This window comes from Felis catus, chromosome A3, assembly GCF_018350175.1.
Source record: "Felis catus isolate Fca126 chromosome A3, F.catus_Fca126_mat1.0, whole genome shotgun sequence".
Lineage (NCBI taxonomy): Eukaryota > Metazoa > Chordata > Mammalia > Carnivora > Felidae > Felis > Felis catus.
The window spans coordinates 6425582-6447379 of record NC_058370.1 but is presented as its reverse complement, the minus strand read 5'-3'; the positions used below and the strand labels follow the sequence as shown (position 1 = coordinate 6447379).

Below are 21798 nucleotides of genomic sequence, written 5' to 3'. Positions count from 1 at the left end.
GCTGGGGGCGGAGGGGAGACGTAGCTCACCTAAGTACAAACTTCCGTTGGTCTTTAAACAACCACATTGAACCTGGAGCATTCCGGCACCTTTGCACACTTCTGCTTAACAGACGTGTGTGCGCTGTGCGGGGCAAACTGTGCCTGAGGGAGGAAGCACCGTGCTCCGAATTGGAATAACCTGTGGCTCTATGGATTTGGAGAGAAGTAAAATTTTCGGCCCAGGGAGCTTTTAAAGATGCTACTCTTCAGACAGTGTGAATTTAAATCCTTTAAGCCCCTCAGAGTTTACCATTTAGTGGTAACTGAGGTGGTGGGTGTGTTAATTGGCTTGATGGTAATCATTTCACAGTGTGTGTACGTATCAAATCATCAAGTTGTGCACCCTGAATGTGTATAATTTGTGTTTGTCAATTATACCTAAATAGAGCTGAAAGAAGAATTAATCAATTAGTTAAAAGCTAAAGTTCACTGTTAGGGTCAAGCAGGCAATATTCTGGGGAAGCCGACTCACCTACCTAAGCTTGTCGTACTTTCGTGTGTGTTTCTGCACATGGGTACATACACGTTATCTCGAAGTGAAAGTCATAACATAAAGGTCAGCACCTCTGCCTAGTTCCTTTCTCGGTCTCCCTCACCCCCAAGGAAAACCCCCTGACCGTGGAGCAGTCCCAGCCCCTGGCCACCGCCAGTCTGCTGTCTGTCTGCATGGATTTGCCTCTTCTGGATACTGCCTATACATAGAATCATTCAGTGTTTGACCTTTTGTGTCTGGCTTCCCACTTTTTTTTGTTTAAAGAAAACCATGGTTTGGGGCGCCTGGGTGGCGCAGTCGGTTAAGCGTCCGACTTCAGCCAGGTCACGATCTCGCGGTCCGGGAGTTCAAGCCCCGCGTCAGGCTCTGGGCTGATGGCTCAGAGCCTGGAGCCTGTTTCCGATTCTGTGTCTCCCTCTCTCTCTGCCCCTCCCCCGTTCATGCTGTGTCTCTCTCTGTCCCAAAAATAAATAAATGTTGAAAAAAAAAAAAAAAAAAGAAAAGAAAAGAAAACCATGGTTCACCCCAAAAGAGGAACTTAGCAGAAACAGACTCAACTCTGGGGTCTTGAGCAGGGGTTACCTATAGCTTTTGCTTCAATTGTGGTTTCCCTAGTTTTTCCCTTTCATCCCTTGCTAATCTCTCTTTTCTCTTCCCAGTGAATTTGTGTGTTTTGGCTTTGCCCTCCTGCTATTAATAGGGCCTCCACACTAGAAAATTGATTTGGGGGTTACTTTGTACATTTATTAAATGTTATATAATAAAGATTCAAATATAGAGAAAAACAGAAATAAGTGACTGGTGTAATGAAAACATTGAGCCTTTGTTTAAAGAAAAATAAACAAATTTAAATTACTAGTAGTTAGTAAGCATCCATAAAATAGAATTTTTTTTTTTTTTTTTTTTTTTTGTCGTAAACAACAGTAAGTGAATTTAGTATGGTTGTTGGTAATTGGGTTTCTGTTGAGGCATGCTGCAGCCACTATAATCCCTAGGGAATTGGAGAGACCTTCTATTGTGGCATTTTTAGAGGAACAGTTAAGTAAAATGTACACCTGATGATTTTTGCCCCTTTCCCCCAGTCCTCGCCTCCAGCGGCAGCATTCTTGGTTGTTTGGAGTTTAATGCCCCCTGCAGACCCGCCCAGCACCAATGCACATACACCACACTTCCCTACGCCTCTGCCAATAGAAATGTAAACGTGTTCAACAGAGTATACATATCATAACCTCTTTTTTGTCCTACTTCTCTAATTTGAGTATGTTTTTATAGCCTTGCGTACAGATTTACCTTACTCTTTTTATAGCTGTGTGAGTGTTCCAAACTTACATACCCATTCCTCTGCTCGCAAACATTTAGGTGCTTTCTTTTTCCTGTTCCAAGCAGCGCTGTCCTACACAACTTCATGAATACATATTTACGCATCTGTACCCTCGTGGGCAGGCTTTATAGGAGACATTCCGAAAGGTGATTCTTGTGCGGGACTCTGCCAAATTGTCCTTCTAAGATGCACCGTGCTGCACCACCCCCCGCCCCCCAACAGACATGCCTGTTTCCTCAGTTTCCTGCTGGACACCTTCAGTCTCTTTTGTCACTGTCGGATACGTAAAACATTATATGACGTTTTGCAGTGAATTTCTGTAACAGTTGAGGTTAAACATTTTTTATGTTTTGGCCAATTATCGTTCTTTTGTGAATCACATGTGAATGTCTTTTGCCCATTTTTCTAGCACACTGTTTATTTTTGCTTTTTAAGAGCATTTTGAATACTCATACTCAATCTCATATATATATATTTAAAATATTCTCTCTGAGTTCCTATTCTATCTTTTTGACTTTTTATGTTTGTGGTTTTATTTTTAATGTATTTATCTTATTTGTAGGAGAGACTTGATTCTAAAGGATTTTTGCAAGGCAGCAGGAATGGGACCATGGCCTGTGTTTTTCTCTATTTCTGTTTCTTTTTCTACGTATAAATAGGTATATAGGATGTACTAGTTTTTTTCCTGTAATGGAATCAAATGTGACCATTTTTCTGTTTTAGCCCTTGGCCTTTGTCTAAACTGAACAAATGTTAGCTGATAATCCGGCTGTAATTTAAAAATTATTACTTAAGTCATCTTCCATTTTGGGTTCCTTCTCCAGGTTTTGCTTCCTGCGGTGCTGTGGTTGTGTGTTTTCTGAACGAGCCTTGAAAGAGATAAAAGCAGAAGTTTGTCACACGGTGAGTTGTTGACACATGTCATTTGTTCCTTCTTGGTAGCTGAGGAAGTCACACAGTTTAGGGTTCCTCCTTCCATGTGTCATTTCACATGCTTCAGTTCTTTCTGAAATAGATCTGATTCGTTGTTTCTCTGATTAAAGCCCTTCCATGGCTCGTCTTTGTTGGAAACAGACCCAGACAGCCTTTGGTGACCAGTCCCTGCAGGCCTGTCCGGCTCAGGCCAAGCTTGGGCTGCTCCCTGACCTCTCTGCTGTGCCTTTGTTCCGTCTTCCGTGACCTACCAGCCTGGGGAGGTCATGCCCCCTGTGAACCTTTGCTGCTGAGCCTCCTTCCCTGTTCCCCCGGCACCTTGTTAGCTCACTCTCCTCATCAGAATGTAATTGGTATTTCCATGGTGGTTTTCCCACAGGACTAGGCGGTTACTTTGTCCCCCCCCCCCCATAAGACTTTATTTATTTATTTTAGAGTAGTTTTAGGTTCTTAGCAAATTAAGAGGAAAGTAAAGAATTTCCCCTATTCCTTCTGCCCCTCCCCCCGGTCAACATCCCCACCAGTGGGTGCATTTGTTACAGCTGACGACCCTGCCTTCACACACCATCTCACAGAATCTCCAGTTTACGTGAAGTTTCACTTGCACGTCCTGTGGGTGTGGACAGACGTGGGACGATGTGTACCTACCATTGTAGCATCACACACAGTATTTCCGCTGCCCTAAAATTCCCCTGTGCTCCTCCTGTGAGTGTTTGGGAGCAGGGGCGAGGCTTGTCCGTCTCATCACCCTCCAGAGCTTATTCTCTGCAGGGCACGTGCTGTGTCCTCAGTAAGTGCTCACACGAGAGAGCAAATACATGATGTAGGAGCTCACCTGTTCGGGTCACATGACAGAAATAGCGATGGCCCCACTTTCACAGCGTTGCTGCGGCAGCCCCCAGACATTTGTGTCTCTGGCGTGCTGTTCGCCTGCGGAAAACTTACCATTTAGTTTAACATCTGGATGCCAACAGCTCCCGATTATACTTTCACCCACGTTAACTCAGCTTGGATTTCAAGTCCCTCGTTCTGGTTCTCCTGTTGTGAATTATCCTTTCGTTGAACAGCTTTCACTGAACACCTGTCAGGGGCCAGCCTGTGTCCTGAGCACTATATGGGGAGAGAGCCTAGTGGGTGAGATCGTCACAGTCCCTGCCTTCACGGACCCCACATCCCAGTTGGAGAGGCACTCAGACAACAGGGAAGGAGGCTCAAGGCAGTAGCGACTGTGACAGATGCCAGGAAAGAAACGGGGTGACGTCCCAGAGGGAGAGAGGCTGGCGCAGTGGTGACAGAGGCGCCCCTGGAGGCTTGAGCTGACCTGAAGGGCACAAAGGAGCCAGCCAAGCAGAGTTGGAGCCAAAGCTGGGAAGTGACAGGATGTGGCTAGTGTGAGAACAGAAGGCTGGGGGGCGAGCGGGGGTGGGGGGGGGTGGTGCAGGAGAGGAGAAGTAGGAGAAACTTACAGGTAGGGGTTACTTCATACCGCGCCCAGCCGCCCACGTTGGGGCTTGTGGATCTTGTTCGAGGTGCGGTAGGAGGCCAGAGAGCAGCTTAAACTGGACCAGGTGTCCTGCAGTTTCAAAACGATCCCTCTGTGAAAGAAGCCAGATGTGGAGGACACCCTGGGCGACTGCATGCGGGCCAAAGGTAGTTGGTTGCTGGTGAAGAAGTCACCGAGGGGCATGGAGTTGTTTCCAGTTTAGGGTGACTATGAATAAAGCCATCCCAGAATTTGGAATCTGCCTCGTTAAGCTTTTACAAAAGAGAAGAAATTCACAGAATGCGTTCAGAAATTGATTCATGTCATTTATTCACCTGTGCTTATGACATCTTGTGTGGAAGGTGAGGTGACAGGCGCTCCTAGGAAAGGGATGGCCCAGTCTGTGCTCAAGGGAGTGCAGTCCTGCAGGAATCATAAGTCAGACGAAGGATCCCTTTTTTTTTTTAAGTGTGTATTTTAGAGAGAGAGAGTGTGTGTGCACGCACGTGAGGGAGGGGCAGAGAGAGGCAGGGACAGAGGATCCGAAGCGGGCTCTGCACGGACAGCAGAGAGCCTGACATGGGGCTCAAACCCATGAATCATGAAATCATGACCTGAGCCGAAGTTGGATACTTAACTTACTAAGCCACCCAGGCGCCCCTACTTTTTTTTTTTTTTTTTGAGGCCAGCTTCCAAGTGGATGGTAAAGATGTCGTTGGAGCTCAGGGGCCAGAGAACTTCCTTTTGACTGTGCCGGTGAGCAGTGGCTTTATGAAGGAGGAGACGTGCGTTCTAAGCCTCGAAGGCAGAGCATGGTTCTCATCAGACTTTCACAGAGGTCGGGACGTGACCACCAGTGGTGCAAGTGTCGGTGGGAGGCAGTGCGCAGATGGGACCCCACACGTGTCTGCGAGATACCGGAGAGCGCCCCGGGGAGTCGCATTTCGGTCTCCTTCAGACTTCTTGCGTGCCTCGAGGGGCAAGGCTCCGAGTAGGTTTTCATTGGCTCTCTGACCCGTGCAGGGCTGCTGCGGGGGGAGGATGCTGCACGCGGAGCTCCGGCTGGCGGGTCAAGAGAGACTTGTTTTGTGTCCTGCGTGGTTATGGCTGCTTTACGTGTGCGGCAGGGGTGCCGTTTTTATACTTATGGCAAGAATGCCCCGTTAACATTTAAAGTAAATCTAAGTAAAATTAGAAACGGGCACGTGCGCAGAAGTACATCGAGACACGGCGCGTCGGCGGGGAGGCCTGAAGCTACGCGACAGGATGTAGGTGGCATAGCGTGTGGGTGTGGGTGGCGGAAGAGCTGGACGCTGCTGCATCGGAGGGAGGAGGGAGAGGAGCAGCTGCCGCATCGGAGGGAGGAGGGAGAGGAGAGGAGCAGCTGCTGCATCAGAGGGAGGAGGGGGAGGGGCAGCTGCCGCATCGGAGGGAGGAGGGAGAGGAGAGGAGCAGCTGCCGCATCAGAGGGAGGAGGCTGCCCAGGCAGCCTGTGGAGACAGAGGTGCGAGGTGTCGTCCCGTCTGGGTGGGGCGGAGTGTGGGAGCAAGGGGAGAGGCCAGGGGAGTGAGTCCCCCGGGGTGGCGGGAAGTTCCAGGGCCAGGCCAAGGGGCAGGTGCAGGTGGGCCTACAGCGCAGAGCCACTGACGCCCGTGGGAGCACGAACGCGTAGACCTGTGCGGGATGCATGGAGAGCGACAGCGGAACAGGAGTCCGACTGTGGCGTCAGGTGCAGGTGACGCCCATGGGCGAAACACCACGGGACCCAGCACTCCACTGGCCTGGGCCCCCTTCGGGCAGGAGGGGAACTACGTAGACTTTCTGTTCAGGTGTATGTGTGTTTTCCCCCAGAGTATGGAAGGTGTTTTTTGTGTGTTCGAGCGTTCGCGAGAACACTCAGGAAGTCTGCTGAAAAGCATAGAAATATGAGAAGGTGGGAAACGAAGCTGAAATTTATTACAGGAGCCAAACGCCCTAAATCCGTGGTTCCCAGACCAGGCCGCATGGTAGAGTCACCGCGGTGGTGTAAGCTCCCGTGGCCCACATCAGGCCCACTGAGTCAGAATCTCCACGGTTGGAGTAGCACCCCATGGGTTTCTGCTCTTATTCAGGAGTTTCCAGAATGATTCCATTGGGCGACCGGGTTTGGGGGACTAAGTGGTCCACAGCAGCCAGCCTTTGTCTTCTTCTGCCCGGAATGGGAACCATCCCTGGGACGGCGTGAAGCTGTCCTTTGCATAGGCCCCCCTCGCGGTCCACGTCGGTGACCACGTTGACACATTTGTAGCACAACAGGGCTGCCTGCACGGAGCGTTACAGAGAAGCTGGTTTTACATCAAGGAACTAGAACGTTGCAAGGGAACCTGAGACCTTGTTTTGGTGCTTGGAGAGTGACTGGATACGAGTGAACTTCTAATTTTGTTTTAAGTTCATTTATTTTGAGAGAGAAAACACAAGCTGGGGAGGGGCAGGGAGGGAGAGGGAGAGACAGAATCCCTAGCAGGCTCCCTGCTGTCAGCACAGAGCCCAGCACGGGCTCAGACTCACAAACCAGGAGATCATGAGTTCAGCCGAAATCAAGAGCCAGATGCTTAACCGACTGAGCCACCCAGGTGCCCTTGGATGCTAGTGAACTTGTAAACGTCAGTACCTTGAGCACTTCAAGGGAAAGGAAGGAAGCAGGAGGAAAGGGGGACTGAGGGCAGCAGGGCTGACGAGGGGGGCAGAGGGCAGGTCAGAACCAGGAGTGCTGGCTCTTCCTGTCTCGTAAGGGCGGCCCCCACCGCTGTCCGAACCTCCGGCAGTCAAGGCAGGACATTGGCTGTCATTCAGGAATACCTCAGGGAGAGAATTTTCTTTTTTTCCTCTAATTTTTTTTAATCTTTATTTTGACACACAGAGAGAGGGACAGAGACAGAGCAAGAGCATGAGCAGGGGAGGGGCAGAGAGAGAGAAAGACACAGCATCAGAAGCAGGCTCCAGGCTCTGAGCTGTCAGCACAGAGCCCGATGCGGGGCTGGAACCCACAGACTGTGAGATCATGACCTGAGCTGAAGTCGGACACTTAACCGACTGAGCCACCCAGGGGCCCCGAGAATTTTCTTAAAAAGTAATCTGTTGCCAGAAAAGCAAGATAGTGAGCACTTTTAAGCTTCTAGGACTCATGTGAAAACTGCCCCTGCATAGCTAGGTTGAATACTCGATGCTATCAGTTCCCTAGGGCTCCCTTAACAAGGCACCACACACTGGGCAACTCAACAGAAATGTACTGTTCTTGAGGCCCCAAAGTCCGAAATCACAGTATGGGCAGGGCTGCTTATTTTCTAAGGACTGTGAGATGGCACCTACTCCCTGTGCGTCTTCATACGGTGCTCTCTCCACGGAGTCCTCTCTGTGTCCAGATTTCTCCTTTTTATCAGGACGCCAGTCATACTGGTTTAGGGCCCACCCTAGTGACTGCATGTTAACTAATTATATCCACAGTGACCTGATTTCCAAAGGAGGTCATATTCTGATGTACTGAGGGCAAGGACTTCAACTCTTTGTGGGGGACACATTCAGCGTATACCACTATATGGTATTTGCCATTTAGAAAAGCAAAGAGCGTGGACATTCGGGGGCACACGTGAGTGGGAGCTGTTCACCCACACGGCGAACAGCGAGAGCCCGGTGCCCATCGGCTTTAGGTCACACACCGCTGCTGGCTCAGGAATACTCTGGGCTTCGGGTTCTAACACGTGAGAGGAAAGATTATAGTGAGTTCGTAGATGCTCTCCTCTTAGATGGAGGTTTCAAACAACAACATTTTAAAAAATTGAGGGGCACCGGGGTGGTTCAGTCGGTTAAGCATCCGACTTCGGCTCAGGTCATAATCTCACGGTTTGTGGGTTGGAGCCCCGCGTCAGGCTCTGTGCTGACCGCTCAGCTCAGAGCCTGGAGCCTGTTTCAGATTCTGTCTCCCTCTCTCTCTCTCTCTGCCCCTCCCCCACTCATCTATCTCTTTCTCTCTCTCTTTCTCTTAAAATCAAATATTAAAAAAAAATTAAAAATAAAATATTAAATTGAATGACACATTTGTATACTGTTTCCAGGAATCAAGCTCATACTTGTAATTTAAAGTCTCCGAAGTTCAGTGATACTAAGTATGTCCATCAAGGCCGGCTGACCGCTAAGACGGACAGCCCTCAAGTTCCAGTGGCTAATACAGCAAAAGTTCCTGGTTCGGCAGCTCTTATCCAGGGCAGAGTCAAGGTTCAGGCTCCTGCTGTCTTACGGCTCAGACCTCGTCTGGGTTTGGGAATGTGCTGCGTCCCATTGACAGGAGCAGCGGAGGGAGCACCCAGCGTAGGAGGTTTTCTCGGCCCAGGCCCGGAAGTGGCGCTCATCACCTCCGCTGCCTGTGACCACACCTGACAACGGCAGGGAAGCCCGGGGAAGGTGGCCCAGCTGGATGCCCAGGGACAAGGGAACACCAGCACTTTCTGCCCGAGTGCCAACAGGAAGAATGATGGAGGAGTTTCAGCCACAGCGCGTCGTGGAAGCGCCAGCAAAGGGAGATAAAGTGACAGCGTCTGAGGCTGAAACAGATATTTTCCTTTTTTAAAATAACGTCTGAAATTTAGAGAAACCGGTGTCATAAGAATGATGGCAGGGAGACCCTCGGGATCTTCGGGGTTGACTTTTTCTCTACTCTTCACTTGGTAGTTTCACTCACAGTTGGTTTTTCGATCTGCTAGAGGAGACCCAAGGGTTTGAGACAGCTCTGCTTCTGTGCTCTGAAACGCACAGAGTGCACACTCGATTTGCCAGCAGGGTCCGAAGAGGGGTAGTTGCTAGGTTGTTTTGTTTGTTTTCACTGTAAACAAGTCAGTAGCCAGAAACCTAATTGTATTCCCCACTGTGTTCTTCCCTTCTTGTAATAAGGAGAAACACATTGGAGTAATTACAGTTTGTAAAATACACTCTGTGCTCGTTACTCGAGCATGATCCGTGGTCCTGCCATATTGGCATCACCTGGGAGGTTTTTGTTTTTCTCTTTTTAAGCGACGCAGGCCCAGACCTGTGGAATCAAAATCTGCATTTCCACTAGATGCCCTGGGGATTTGCGTGCACAGTGAAGTTTGAGAATCCCCACTTCAGATGTCGGAGGTATGATGAGGAGCATTCGACTTGCCATTTTCTGGCTTCATTTATTTAGCCTTTGTGGTAGGTGAGTGGGGTGCTGTGCATATTGTGAAGCCAGAAGTGGAAGAAAAACTTACGCTGGTTCTTTTTTTTTTTTTTTTAATTATTATTTTTAAGTAAGCTCTACGCTTGACACGGGGCTTGGACTCAAGACCCTGAGATCAAGAGTCGCGTATTCCACCGACTGAGCCAGCCAGGTGCCCTTCTTTTGCTGTCCTTCCATGGAGAGGTGGGACGGAGAGGGGAGAAAATGTTAGGGAAGGGGTATCTTCAAAAGTGGTCTGCAGATGTTGATTTTTTTTTTCAGGCTCTGGCCTCCTTAGGGTGAGCTCTCTGCCATCTTCATGGGCTTCAGAAGTATTAAGCCTCAGGGAACCGCATGATAGATATCACAGGCCACCTTGAACTTTTTCACGTATAAGAAAAATCTAATAGAAAATTGAACGGTAGAATCTACATATTAGCAAGAAGATTCTACTCCTGGAAAGAGAAATGATCTCAAGATCCCTATTAATGCATCACCTTTAAGACACAGTCTGTAGCAGCATAACTCAGACATTTTTTGCTTGTGATTGGATTGTGTTCTTAACAAACGAATGCAGTAAGAGTCTGACTCCAAGTGACAGCAGTTTCCGGTTGGTTCTAACGCTAGCGGAGGCTGCTGCTTCATGTTGGCCTGGCCAGCCCGGCCCAGCCTTGGTGGCTGCCTGCCTGTCAGCCTCCACTCGCTCCCAGCGCTTCCCCTAGCACGCCACTACGACCCAGCCTGTCCCTCCCTGAACCTCCCGCTGCTGCGTTCCCCCGTGCCTTTGAGTTACTTGTATTATTATTACTTTATCTGTTACTCGAGTAAGTTGTTGAGGTAGCGGCTTCTGTTACGTCTGATCCTTTGAGGGTGGCTCTGTGTTTGAGTCCGTTGTGTCTTTGTACGAGGTGACGTGGTGCAGTAAGGGCTTGGACTGTGGGGCCAGACTGTCTGCTTGGGTCCAAGTCCCAGCTGCCCTTGCTTAGCCGTGTGCTCCTGGAAAGTCCCATCATTGCCCCGTGCCTCAGTTTCCTCATCTGTGAGACACGTCAGACATTAGAATTCTAAGTGCTTCCTCCTCATAGCAAATCTCTTAAGTAGACGCCTGTATTGGACCCACTCATAGTCATGTGACCATGCCGTGAATGGACATTGAAGGGAAATGAAGGTAGGCTCATGTTTCAAGTGACTTGGAAAGATACCAGCTTTTTAAAAAATGGGTGGTTTTTTAAAAAAATTTTTTTTGAATGTTTATTTTTGAGAGAGAGAGAGAGAGACCAAACATGAGCGGGGGAGAGGCAGAGAGACAGGGAGACACAGAATCCAAAGCAGGCTCCAGGCTCCCAGCTGTCAGCACAGAGCCCAACGTGGGGCTTGATCTCACAAGCCGTGAGATCATGACTCGAGCCAAAGTCAGACGCTCAACCGACTGAGCCACCCAGGCGCCCCTAAAACTGGGTTTTGCACTTAACTTGTTAGTGAGTTGTTCTAAAATATAGGGACACCGTCGTGGTGAATTTGAGCTTTCTGAACAGGCAGTCAGAACGTAGCTGGTTGGTACCACCCGTGAGCCCTGTGTAGAAAAAACGTGTAGAAAAGCAGAACTGTGCTGTCGTGGGGCTCTTGGTGGCCTTGTCTTTGACAGTCTTAACATTTTCAGCATGTGCTTTCCTTGGAATTAGGCGTCGAGGTGGAAGAAATGTTTGTTGAAATGGTGATGTTAATGTTCTATGGTTAGTTACATTTGATTTGTGCTTTCGAAGGCTCTTTTCCTTCTATCTAGCTTTGTGCTTTCCAAGGGCTATTTTCATTGACTAAGTAGATTTGATTTCGTTTCATTGCAAAGCTTCAGTTTCCCGAGGCTTTAGACTTTGCCTTTGAATTATACATTTATTTCTTTAGTGTCTTCTTTATTTGAGTTGTTTTATGTGGTGCCACTTAATGGTTGTACGTTTTCAGTCTTGTACAATGCCACGAACTCTTTTAGAGAAAGAGAATATACAGAAAATCCTCAACAGGACAATGAAAAAGTTATGGACTCTTTAGAGACCCGAGTCTGTTGAGTAGGGAGAATTAAGATCATTCCCGCCTTTGACCTATGTTGTTCAATGTGGAAACCGCCAGCCACATGTGACTATTAAAATTTCAGTTTATTAAAATTTTTTAAGTTAAATAAAGACAAAAAGTCACTTAATCAGGCATACTCTCCACATTTCAAATGCCCCAAAGCCCCCTGTGGTTGTGGTTGGTGTCAGACCAGACGTAGTACGTACCCACCAGGGCAGAAGCTCTTGACTCCAGAAGCTTATAGCATCCTTTTTAAGAAAGTGTGCTTCAGCTCTGGATTAGTTTCGTTTTACCCAAAAGAAGTGGACTCTTCTGTATTTTTCTAGGATTACCAGAACAAAGTTACATGGTTCCCAGCCAAAGAGCACTGTTTTAGATCAGCAGAGTTTTGTTTTCAGTGAGAGTTTGCTCTTGATTAGAATCTCATACACGGTAGTATCTTCAAAGCAAGATCTGTTTTTGTTCTAACTTGAGGCTTCGATTTGCAGCAGCTATTTACTGAGGCAGTCCGACCTCACTTGGCTGATCCAGGAGCCCCCAACGGTACCTTGAGCAATACCTTTCCTCTCGTGATTTCTTCCTCGAAGCCGTAAGAGCGGCCTGTGATTTATAGGAAAGTCTTGTCAATAGCGTATCTCTGAGTTCACTTTAGGGCTAGCTTGTACCAAGGAACCAGTTCTCATTCTTTCTTCTTTGGTTAATGTTCTCTTGTCACAAGTCAGGGACACGGCGATACCAGTAAGAGCACAGACGCTTCCAAATGTCCAGCTCAGCGGCTCCGTGTCGTGTTAAAATGACTCTCCTGTTGAAAGCGCCAGTGTGGCTCCGCAGGGACCTCTGCCTGCCGCAGCGCCTGGAGCCTGTGCCGCCTCTCCAGGCACGTGACCACCAGGGGGTCTGTCGAGTCCACTTTGCTGGCAAACAGAGAAGGCGACCGAATGATCCACGGCAGGTCTCCTGGTCCATACACGCAGCTCTCGTGGACGTAGCGCCCTGTAGAAAGAAGCACAAAAACCTAGTGCCTTTGTCTCGTCAGTTTACGTTCACACCAAAAAGTGATGCTCTTCCAAGGTCATCGGGAAGGCCCCTGCTTCACGGGAGGTCAGACTAAACATGATCTCCGCGATTGCTCCGATTGGGGCTTCTGGGTTGGGTTTTGAATCTATGGCGGCAGGGACACTTTCATTCTTTCTGTTTAATGGCTACTTTGTTTAAGGGGACACTGTGGAATGTTCGTTAGTCACGAGCACAGGGGAGACGTCTTAGCATGCATTTGCCGGGCCAAGTCTAAATTCTGAACTGGGCCCCACGAACGTTTGTTTTCCTTGGTTGTGGGGAGTTTGCAGGAATTGCGTCGGTGTTAATGTGGCATTGCTTCGGCCTTCTCTTGCCCGTGCAGAGTGAGCGTTTGATACAGATAGAAGTCATTAAAATTGGAATCATGGGTCGACTCCAGTGCTGGGTTCCTTCGCGACGAACTCAGCAGCACACGTTAGGTGCCTGACGCTGCACTCAGCTCTTCCTCCTTTCTCTGTTAACCCCCCCGGCCAGTGCTGCAAGGTGCTTCGTTACCACCTCCGGTTCGGTTCACAGAGGAGTGAGGCAGAGGTCGATCCACTTTGGAGACCTTGTCTCTGCTCAGCTCCGCCCTGCTTTCCTCTCCACGCCAGCCCATCGATCCTACTTCTGAAAGCCCATCTGAGGGAAATACAGAAAAGGGGCGGAACTGCACGCGTAGAACCGTCCAGTGCTGTGTGTAAGACTGGGACAAGGTGGAAAGACCCTTCCCCCAGTGAGCACGCATTCATCTGGTAAAGGGCCAGGCGGAGTAAGCACTCTGTAAGCGGCGGCTCTTGTCACGACTGACATCTTTCTCACCGGTAGACGTTCTTGGCACAGTGTCACAGACTCTCAATAGAATTACACTGAACCAGGTGGAAAGTACGACTGTGGAGACACGCTGCGTGAACAGCGTAGGACGTAGTGAAAGGAGATTCAGCTGCACCTCGGTGGTAGCTGGATGGTCTCTACTGTCTGTACGCGTGAATGTGAGCCAGGAAGGGGGCACAGGCCTGTGGAAAGTCCTCAGAGTTGGATTCGTGCCGTTTGGGTGATTACAAGTAAACAAAACTCTTTGTTGCTGGTGACAGCGGGACGACCGTCACTCTGTGCATGCTCGTCCACTGGAGGGGCAGCAGACAGCGGCACCTGCTTAGAGACCCAGCTCTGCCACTTCCTGTGCTGCTTCCTGTGACACCGGGGGTGACCTCACTTCTCTGAGCCTGGGGTTCCTCATCTGTGAGGTGTGAATACGATAGTGAGTACCTGAGAGTCATTGTGAGGATTGACTGCGGGCCCAGCGCAGGGCTCCGGAAGGTTCTACCCCGGTCACTGCCAGGGCTCGGCCTAAGGCGGGGGCTGACTCGTGGCGGCCACTTGTCTCGCTGCTTTCCTAGTGGACAGTTTGCAGTCTGAAGTGAGCAGCGGCAAGAACTTGCTGAAGTGTTCGCTTTGGGGCAACAGTGACTTTTGTTAAGATTTACGGAATATGGAAATATTCAGGTTGTCGTTATAAGAATTCTAAATCATGACTGTATTATTGGTAGCAGCCACCCTTCATGACTTCTTACTCTGTGAGTGAATCATGTTTTCAGGAAGCATCTGAGCCCCGACCCCGGTCTTTCGTGAGCATTTATTCACCGGTCTTGTCAACCCCAGTGTGTAATGGCAGTGAGCCCTGCTTTCTAAAGAAAGGCCAGGGTTGCTTCTTAGCCTGTGTAACTGTCACCTTCTTATTGTGTGAAGAGCCCCCTAATTGAATCATGGCTAAACTATTTATTGAAAACACTAGAAAATTATTCCAGCCCTTCCGACCTGGTACCTGTCAGGAGAGTGGCTGTGTACATGGCCCCGGGAGTTGCTGGTCTTTGAGTTATTCTCTGGTATTGGGTTTTACATTTTTTAATTTGTCTGCAACCTGTTTCTTTGAGATCAGTCCTTTAAACGGCTGGGAAACTGGGTGAACCTGGTTGATTTTGTATTTCTGATCTACTGTGACTCAAGCCCGAGGGCCCACGCCTAGACGCGCTATTAAAATCAGTGGTTGCGTCTGTGCGGTATTTTCTGGGGTGGTTGGGAAGCTGTGTGTAGACAGAAAGGCCAGGCCACATGCCTGGGAGAGAGGATGCTGTGCCCCAGCCACCTGCACACACGGCTGCCCCGCTCTTCCTGCCTTCTCTGTCCAGCACAGTTTGCGGCCCGTAAAGATCAGGCACCTTGTTTTTCTTTCCTCGTGGGCTCCCAGAGCGTTCACACCTCTCCCTCCCGGACGTGTCCGCATGGCGCTGTGACTGTTCTCCCGTCACCTCTGCTCGTCTCAGCCATCTCACCCTGGGCCGCGGGTGGGGGGGGGGGGGGAGAGCGGTGGGGAGAGTAGGCGTGAATGGCAGGACCAGAGGCCGGTTCTGGGTCTCCCACTCCCTAGGCATTTTCTCCCAGGGGCTGTGCCTGAGTCTGCAGTCAGCTGCTGCTTTTCCAGCCTTTTCACCAAAGAGGGGCACTGACGTCCCCACCCCCAGTCTGTTCTGTATTGTCCTGGTAACTAAAGCCACCGGGACACCAGACAAAGGGGCAAAAGAAGTCACAGCTCCCAGGGAGAGTCTCCTGAGGGCAAAGCAGAAAGACCTTCCCCTCAGCAAGAGTTTGCTGCCAACCTCTGAGCTCTGGATCGATCGATTGATCGCCTGCATTTCTCACTTGTCTGCTCTGGCAGAGGTCCAGGGAGACACAGAGCTTTTTTAAAATAAATGTTTAAGTTTGAGTTCTAGGGGCAGGTGGAAGAAACCCGCCAGCTTGTGTATTTTTATCTTAAAACTTGTAAAGTTGCAGCCGAGTTGTGTGTTCATTTTGTGAAAATTTATCAACCCAAGTACTTAACGATTTGTGAGCTTTTCTGTCTAGATATTACAAATAAGAAGTTTGAAAAAAAATTGCCCCATGTAATTGCAAACTCACGAATCCCTTCACTACTTCTGCTAACGATCGTCTCCCGATGCTATCGAGGCAGCAGTTGTATAGTTTTCATAAAATTGGAAGGCTTTTGCTTTTGCTTTGGTTCGAGTTTTACCTTTACATCCATCGTGAACACTTCCCTCCTCGTTCCTCCATTTAATGGCTCGAATGTCTCCTTCCCAGCCAGCGTCAGGTGTGGCTCCCGGGGCATCTAAGGGGGAGACAGAACGAGCATTACAGCGGGCAGGCAGCTGCTCGGCCCTAGGGTGCCAGCTCTTCCTGGCTGTGCTCCCCCCACCCCAGATGTGGTAGTGGGAGAAAGGTGGAGGGAAGTCCAACCCTGCTGCAAGTGCTTGCTTGTCATCTGCTGAAAGGCTACGCTTTGGGGGCGGGCGGCGGCCGTGGCCAAGGTCTTGTGTTCCGGCTTTCGTTTTCATCCCCGTCTCCATCCCTGGTAACTTCCTGAGCGCACCTAGTGTGCCCTTGGCATGATGATGTTGGGTTTCTCCATAACAGCCCTCTGAGGGGATGTGAAAATAGGATTTTCAGTGGATAGGAGCGATTAAACTAAGATCCTAATCGATTTCTGCTGGATTCAGTGTTTGCACGGTCATCTGGACCGATTATAACCATTCAGACTTGAAGCCACATCAACTTTATACAAAGAGAAAGTAAGTCCACTTAAGGGAGGACATCAGACTTCCCTCTCTCAGAAAACCTACCTGAGGTATCATGTTTGCTATCCCCAAAATTACTACTTTTAATGTTTTCCATTCTTTTTTTTTAATGTTTATTTTTGAGAGAGCACAGGTTGGGGAGGGGCAGAGAGAGGGGGACAGAGGATCCGAAGCGGGCTCTGTGCTAACAGCAGAGGGTCCGACGTGGGACTCGAACTCACGAACCACTCATGAGATTATGACCTGAAGTCGGATGCTCAACCTACTGAGCCACCCAGGCACCCCTAATGTTTTCCATTCTTAAAAGCGCCCCTAGCACAATGTCTGGCCCTCGTAGGTACCCAGCGGTATTTAATAAGTGAATGAAGAAATGAAGGAGTTTCTGAAGATTTGTGCTCAGATATTGGTCATACTTCTTTCTGGAAAGGGAACAAAAGCAGCCGGGCTGGTTGGGCGCGTGGCCGTCTCTCAGCAAACCTGAGACCCCTAAAGACCCTCCCGTACTCCCCAAAGTGGAAGAGGTCTTGCAAAACATAGAGCTCTTCACCAAGCCATGGTAAATTGTGAAATACAATTTCCACTTACGAATAAGCATCTGTTGTTGCCTCTGATCTGAACAGATGCTGTATCGCTGGATGTTCTTACCTTTCAGTCGGTTCAGAGTCACCCAGTAATGCTGTTCTGGGCTCTGGATGTTTCTGGACCACTGGAGCAGGTCTTTTGCGCGGATGTCCGTCAGTACAAATTCTACAAACTTCCTCGTTAGTACGTAGTAAGCGCTTCCAAAATAAATTGTTAAGTTATGGGGTGGTTCATCTTTGAATCTCCTGTTTGGAGATCCGTAGATACTTCCTTCAGGGGTGAATTCAAGACGACTTCCATTTGTCTCGGATGCAACGTGTGGTGGTTGCATTACTCCAGGAGTGATGTTTTTATCAGTCCATTTGCTCCTGATGTAGCGTATGATTTCTTTGTTGGTTTTGATTGGAAAGTCGTGTCCACAAAGGTTAAGGACATAGTTCCACTGAAATTTGGAACGGACCAGATCTCTCATACAAGTAAGATCTGCCTGCAGTCTTGTAAAGCCAGTGTGGGCCACTCTTCCTCTCTTTGATGAAACAAAAATATTTTCAAAACAGTTCACCAGGGTTTGCACAGCACTCTTATACTTCTTTGGGGCCTTTTTGTCAACATGAATACAGTAAAGGTTTTGAGGCACGTAAATAGACCTGAGCAGCTGCACAAACATAGCCAGGTCCTTGTGAGTAGTCACGATATATGCCAAAGAGAAGTTGCCCTCTTCTGCAGACAAGGGTCTGGTTATGAGCTGCACCTCCTGGGAAATCCTGGAGCAGTTTCCTGGTGTGCGCAAGTGAGCAAGTATTTGAGAACCATGAGGGTTGTTACAAAAAGTTGCAATTTGGGGGGCGGCCTCTTTCCCTTCAAACAAAGCTGAACACAGTTCATCTGGATAAAAGCCACATTCCACCGCTGATGGATAGGTGGACTCCTCTGGTTCCTCCGGAGGTGGATCCCTTAAATAAAGAAAAACGCACACGCACACAGCTGTGCACACGAGGAGTCCGGGCTTCGTGGCCCGCAGCTGGCTCATGTCTTCAGCTCCAGGTGCCTTCTTATCACCACCGCTTGAATTTCTTTCCTTCTAGGCTTCCTAGGAGAACAACAGATAGATTCAGGGTGGCATAACTCTCCCCCAGCCTGCCGCTTTGCCGAAGTACACGTATTTAAAGCACCAAGTGTGCTCAGCTTTGTAGACATGCGTGCCCGCGAAACCATCACCACTATCGCCAGGACACATGTCCCCCCCCGCCCCCCCCGCCCAGAGATTTCTTGTGCCCCTTTCACTCCATCCGCCTTGCACCCTGTCTCTGGGCAGTCTCTGTGCCCTCTCTGTCTCTGTACGTCAGCTGCGTGGTCTGGAACCATATAAACAGAGCTGTAGACTGTACTTTTTGCCTCTTTTCACTTTGGGTAATGATTTTGAGATTTCATGCAGCTCATTAGATTTGTGACCGTTCTTTCCTCCTTATTGCTGTGCAGTGCGCTGTCCCGTGGGCAGGCGACAGTCCGCTTATCTGTTCACCTGTGGAAGGACACGGAATTGCTCCCAGTGTTGGGATATGACGAGGTGCCGTAAGCTTTCGTGCGCGAGTCTTTGTGCGGACGTTTTGTTTCTGTGTTTCAATAACTCTTCCGAAAGGGATAGTCCTTAGTACCAAAATGTAATGGTTGCTGGTTAGGTGACTTTTGCTGACGCAGAATTAACAGCAGTGCGTTCAGATGATTGAAATATATCAGCCTTTGGGAAAACTGAAAAGGTAGCCACAAAACGTGGTTTACAAAAGTAAAAGATCTGCTGTGGTTCTTGGGTTTATTGGCCACGCGTATTCACCCGTATGTAACATGATGTCAGAACTGAGTACAGCCATCCTGGAGGGACTCAGGCCACACGCGGCACTCGGTGAGTAGCTGTTTACTACTCTTATGAGTAGTACTCGGTGAGTAGCTGTTTATAACGCTACTGTGGATCTCTTCACATTTACTGACTTCACAGAAAATCCTAATGACTGCTTCAGCAACCTCATAATTACGAGGTTGCTTGATTAAGGCTTTCTTTTGGCACAGTAGGGTGATTAGTGGAAGGATGTTCTCTTCCTTTTAAACACAATTCTAAATTAGGAGCAATGGCAGTTTTACAAAAATAGCCCTTGGTAGAAACTTCTGGAATGTTAAATCAGCAGGCTTTCGGGGTGATGTTAACAGGACCTGCGTTTTTGCTTCTCTGGGGGCAAATACCTAAGAGTGGAACTGCCGACTGCTGTCCAGAGTGGTTGTGCTGTTTCACTTGCCCACGGCAGTGGGAGAGCTCAAGCAGCTCTGTATCCTCGCCCGTGCTTGGCGTGGTCAGATTTATTCATTTTAACCATTCTGATAGGTATACGGTGCTGATTCACTGCGGTTTCACTTTGCATTTCCCTGATGTCTCAGGATGTTGAGCATGTTTTCATGTGTTACTGCCCTTAACGTTGGCAGGTTAAAAAAAATCTCAAATACTTACTTTGGACGTGAATACTGTCCTGTTCTATGTTATGCAGACTTCATTTTATGCTGTTATACCTGTATCATTTTATAACTCTTTCCAGTAAAGGAAGCAATATATCAAGAGAATTTGTTCATCACAGAATTTGATTTGTTGAAACGAGTTTATGAATTTTTTAGAGAAGGCTTCCTTGATTAAAAACAAGATGTCTTTACCTGATAAAATTATTTGGTAATAATTTAGTTGCCTTTCTGGGGTCCCGTAGAAATGCACAAATAGGTTTAATAGGAACAAAGGTGACCCAAGGCGTTTTGATTAATTATTTTTTTATTAATTAATGATTAGTGCATGCAGGGAGCATCCTTTCGAATTTAGGGAGAAGACTGATCGTGTAAGATGTCAACATTATCAGTAACTATTTTTTTCTTGCTTATAAATCCTGGCTCCTGATTTCCATAAAAAGTCGTATCTCTGCCTATTGCTGTTTTTTCTGTTTTTTAAAAAGCCCATTTGCTTTTGAGCAGTGTTTTGTCTCAGATTGGACACTAGTCCCTTCCCTTCCACATCATTATTTCACATGCCATTGGGATAAAGCAGTGACTAGGCAGCATTTTGAGCTATCCTTCTCTTAAACTTTGAGCTAAAATTGTAAATGCTGATTGTGGACTGTGAATTTAAAGAATGTACTTATTTTCCCTGTGGTTTTCTTTTTCACCCATCCTGCTTCAAAAATAAAAAGGAGCCACTGCCCAAATATGCCAAGTTTTTTGTGCCAGTTTGGTAAATGTTTGTTGATTGCCCCAAACGTGAAACCTTATGATGTAATTTTGAAGACATTTTTATAAATTATATAATACAGTATTATGAATTATATAATTATGTATTATAAATTATATAATACTCTATTCACTGTAATTGACACATTTCATATCTGGCCTCTAAACAAAACCTGTATCATAAAAGGAGAAATTCACTAGGGAGGAAATACCTTCTTGAAATGAAATCAAAGCTTTTGCCTGCTTTTAATAATTTTGGTTAGGGGTGCCTGGGTCAGCATCCGACTCTTGATTGCAGCTCAGGTCATGATCCCAAGGGGATCATGGGATTGACCCCATGTCGGGCTCCTCACTGAGCATAGAGCCTGCTTGAGATTCTCTGTCTCTCTTTCTCTCCCTCTCTCTCCTTCTACCCCCCTCCCCCACTTGCACTCTGTCCCTAAAAAAAATAAAATAAAATAAAAATTTTTTTTGGTTAAAGGGAAACCACGTACCATAGTTTATTACATTTAGTATGGAGAGGAGGTTTTGGAGGTTTTCTGGCTTGTCATCTTTGGTTTTGTTTCTAGGCTTGTGGTTAAAGTAAAACATTCTGGTTTCATCATAGAAATGTTGTTGGCCTCACTCCACTGACAGATTACACCCCGTGTAAACCATGGCTCTGCCACAGGGAATTAGAGTTTTTCAGTCGTTTATGATAATTGAATGAAGACAGGTCCCGCGTGGAATCCCTTGTCCTTCGGGCGATACCTGGGCTAAGCGGTTTATGTATGTCCCCTCTGCAGAGACAGGGACGCGGGCTGGGCTCTGTTCGCCACCTTCCTACCTCCCGGTGTTAGTGCCGTGCTCACGGGTGCCCGGGTAGATCCGCCTTCCCGCTCGCGTTCCCTCTGGGATTGAGAAACCGCTGTGCCCTACGTGCCACGTGCTGCGGGGACCAGGGTCCCCGGCAGATGAGCTCCGTTGTCACTGCTTCACCACAAGCTCTTAAAGGCAGTCAGACCAGCCTCCCAGATGAAGGCCCTGGAGCCCCCACTGCCGTGGCTCCTGCCGCGGCTCTAACCAGCATCCAGCGGGGACCCCGGAAATCCCCGTCACCTCTGTCACCTCTTGGGGCGTGCCGACGTTTCCTCTGTACGCTGGGGGTGTGCCCGTTGTCAGCGTGGCGGACGTGTCCCAGCCTTGATTCTTGGCGACTTGTGACGGTTCTGTCTCTAATGTGAAGTCCGCTTTTGTTGCCGTAATGAAAGTGGAATTGTTATCACGTGACTCTTCTCCCACCAAGCTCATTTCGAAGACACGCAAGTGGTGGTTCTCAACCGTGGGGAACACGAGCTCATTAAAAAGCGCAGTCTTGCCGATTTCCGAGCCGTTTTTTTCGTCCACACAAAGTTATATTTAAGATGTTTATTCATTTCAAAGGCTTTAAGAAGAGGGGTAGCTATCCTTGGGTGTTATGGAGCAGACAGGAAGGTTCTTGGTCCGGACCAGACCCATTTTTAGCGCTCCAGTATCCTGTTTGCTCACGTGTTACCGAAGTCACAGATGGTTGCTAAACTTACTAGTTTGTGCGTGCGAGGGAGCGTTCTGTCGGTCACTTACATTCTCTTCCCTGGGCCTCACGTTTTCCCTAAAATCCTTCAGCCCCCATCGCCAGAGCCTGCGGTGGGCAGTGTGTGCCCAACGTGCTCAGTGCGAAGCAGAGCGAAGTAGCCTCCACACCAGG

The 21798-nt window shown here is 48.4% G+C and overlaps 2 protein-coding genes across 20 annotated transcripts in view; one reads left to right on the top strand and one right to left on the bottom strand.

Annotated features, from left to right (window-relative positions):
* Positions 1-21798, top strand: part of RTF2 (replication termination factor 2) — a 41421-nt gene that overhangs the window by 7677 nt on the left and 11946 nt on the right. For 2 of the 3 annotated variants that reach the window (XM_045053469.1, XM_045053468.1), the window contains exons 5-6: positions 2680-2758; positions 4956-5027. In XM_045053469.1, coding sequence (XP_044909404.1) covers positions 2680-2758; positions 4956-5027 — 151 coding nt within the window. The remainder of the gene's footprint in view (positions 1-2679; positions 2759-4955; positions 5028-21798) is intronic. The other variant, XM_003983353.6, reaches the window with a different exon arrangement.
* Positions 3187-21798, bottom strand: part of GCNT7 (glucosaminyl (N-acetyl) transferase family member 7) — a 34158-nt gene continuing 15546 nt past the window's right edge. For 2 of the 17 annotated variants that reach the window (XM_045053463.1, XM_045053461.1), the window contains exons 2-4: positions 16881-17907; positions 15674-16078; positions 10810-12540 (exon numbers count right to left, since the gene is read on the bottom strand). In XM_045053463.1, the coding sequence (XP_044909398.1) occupies positions 12317-12540; positions 15674-16078; positions 16881-17847 (1596 nt within the window). In that variant the 5' untranslated portion in view covers positions 17848-17907 and the 3' untranslated portion in view covers positions 10810-12316. Of the gene's footprint in view, positions 3899-4254; positions 4384-8216; positions 10518-10809; positions 17908-21798 lie in introns of those variants that run through there. The other 15 variants (XR_006595035.1, XR_006595032.1, XR_006595030.1 and 12 more) reach the window with 15 other exon arrangements.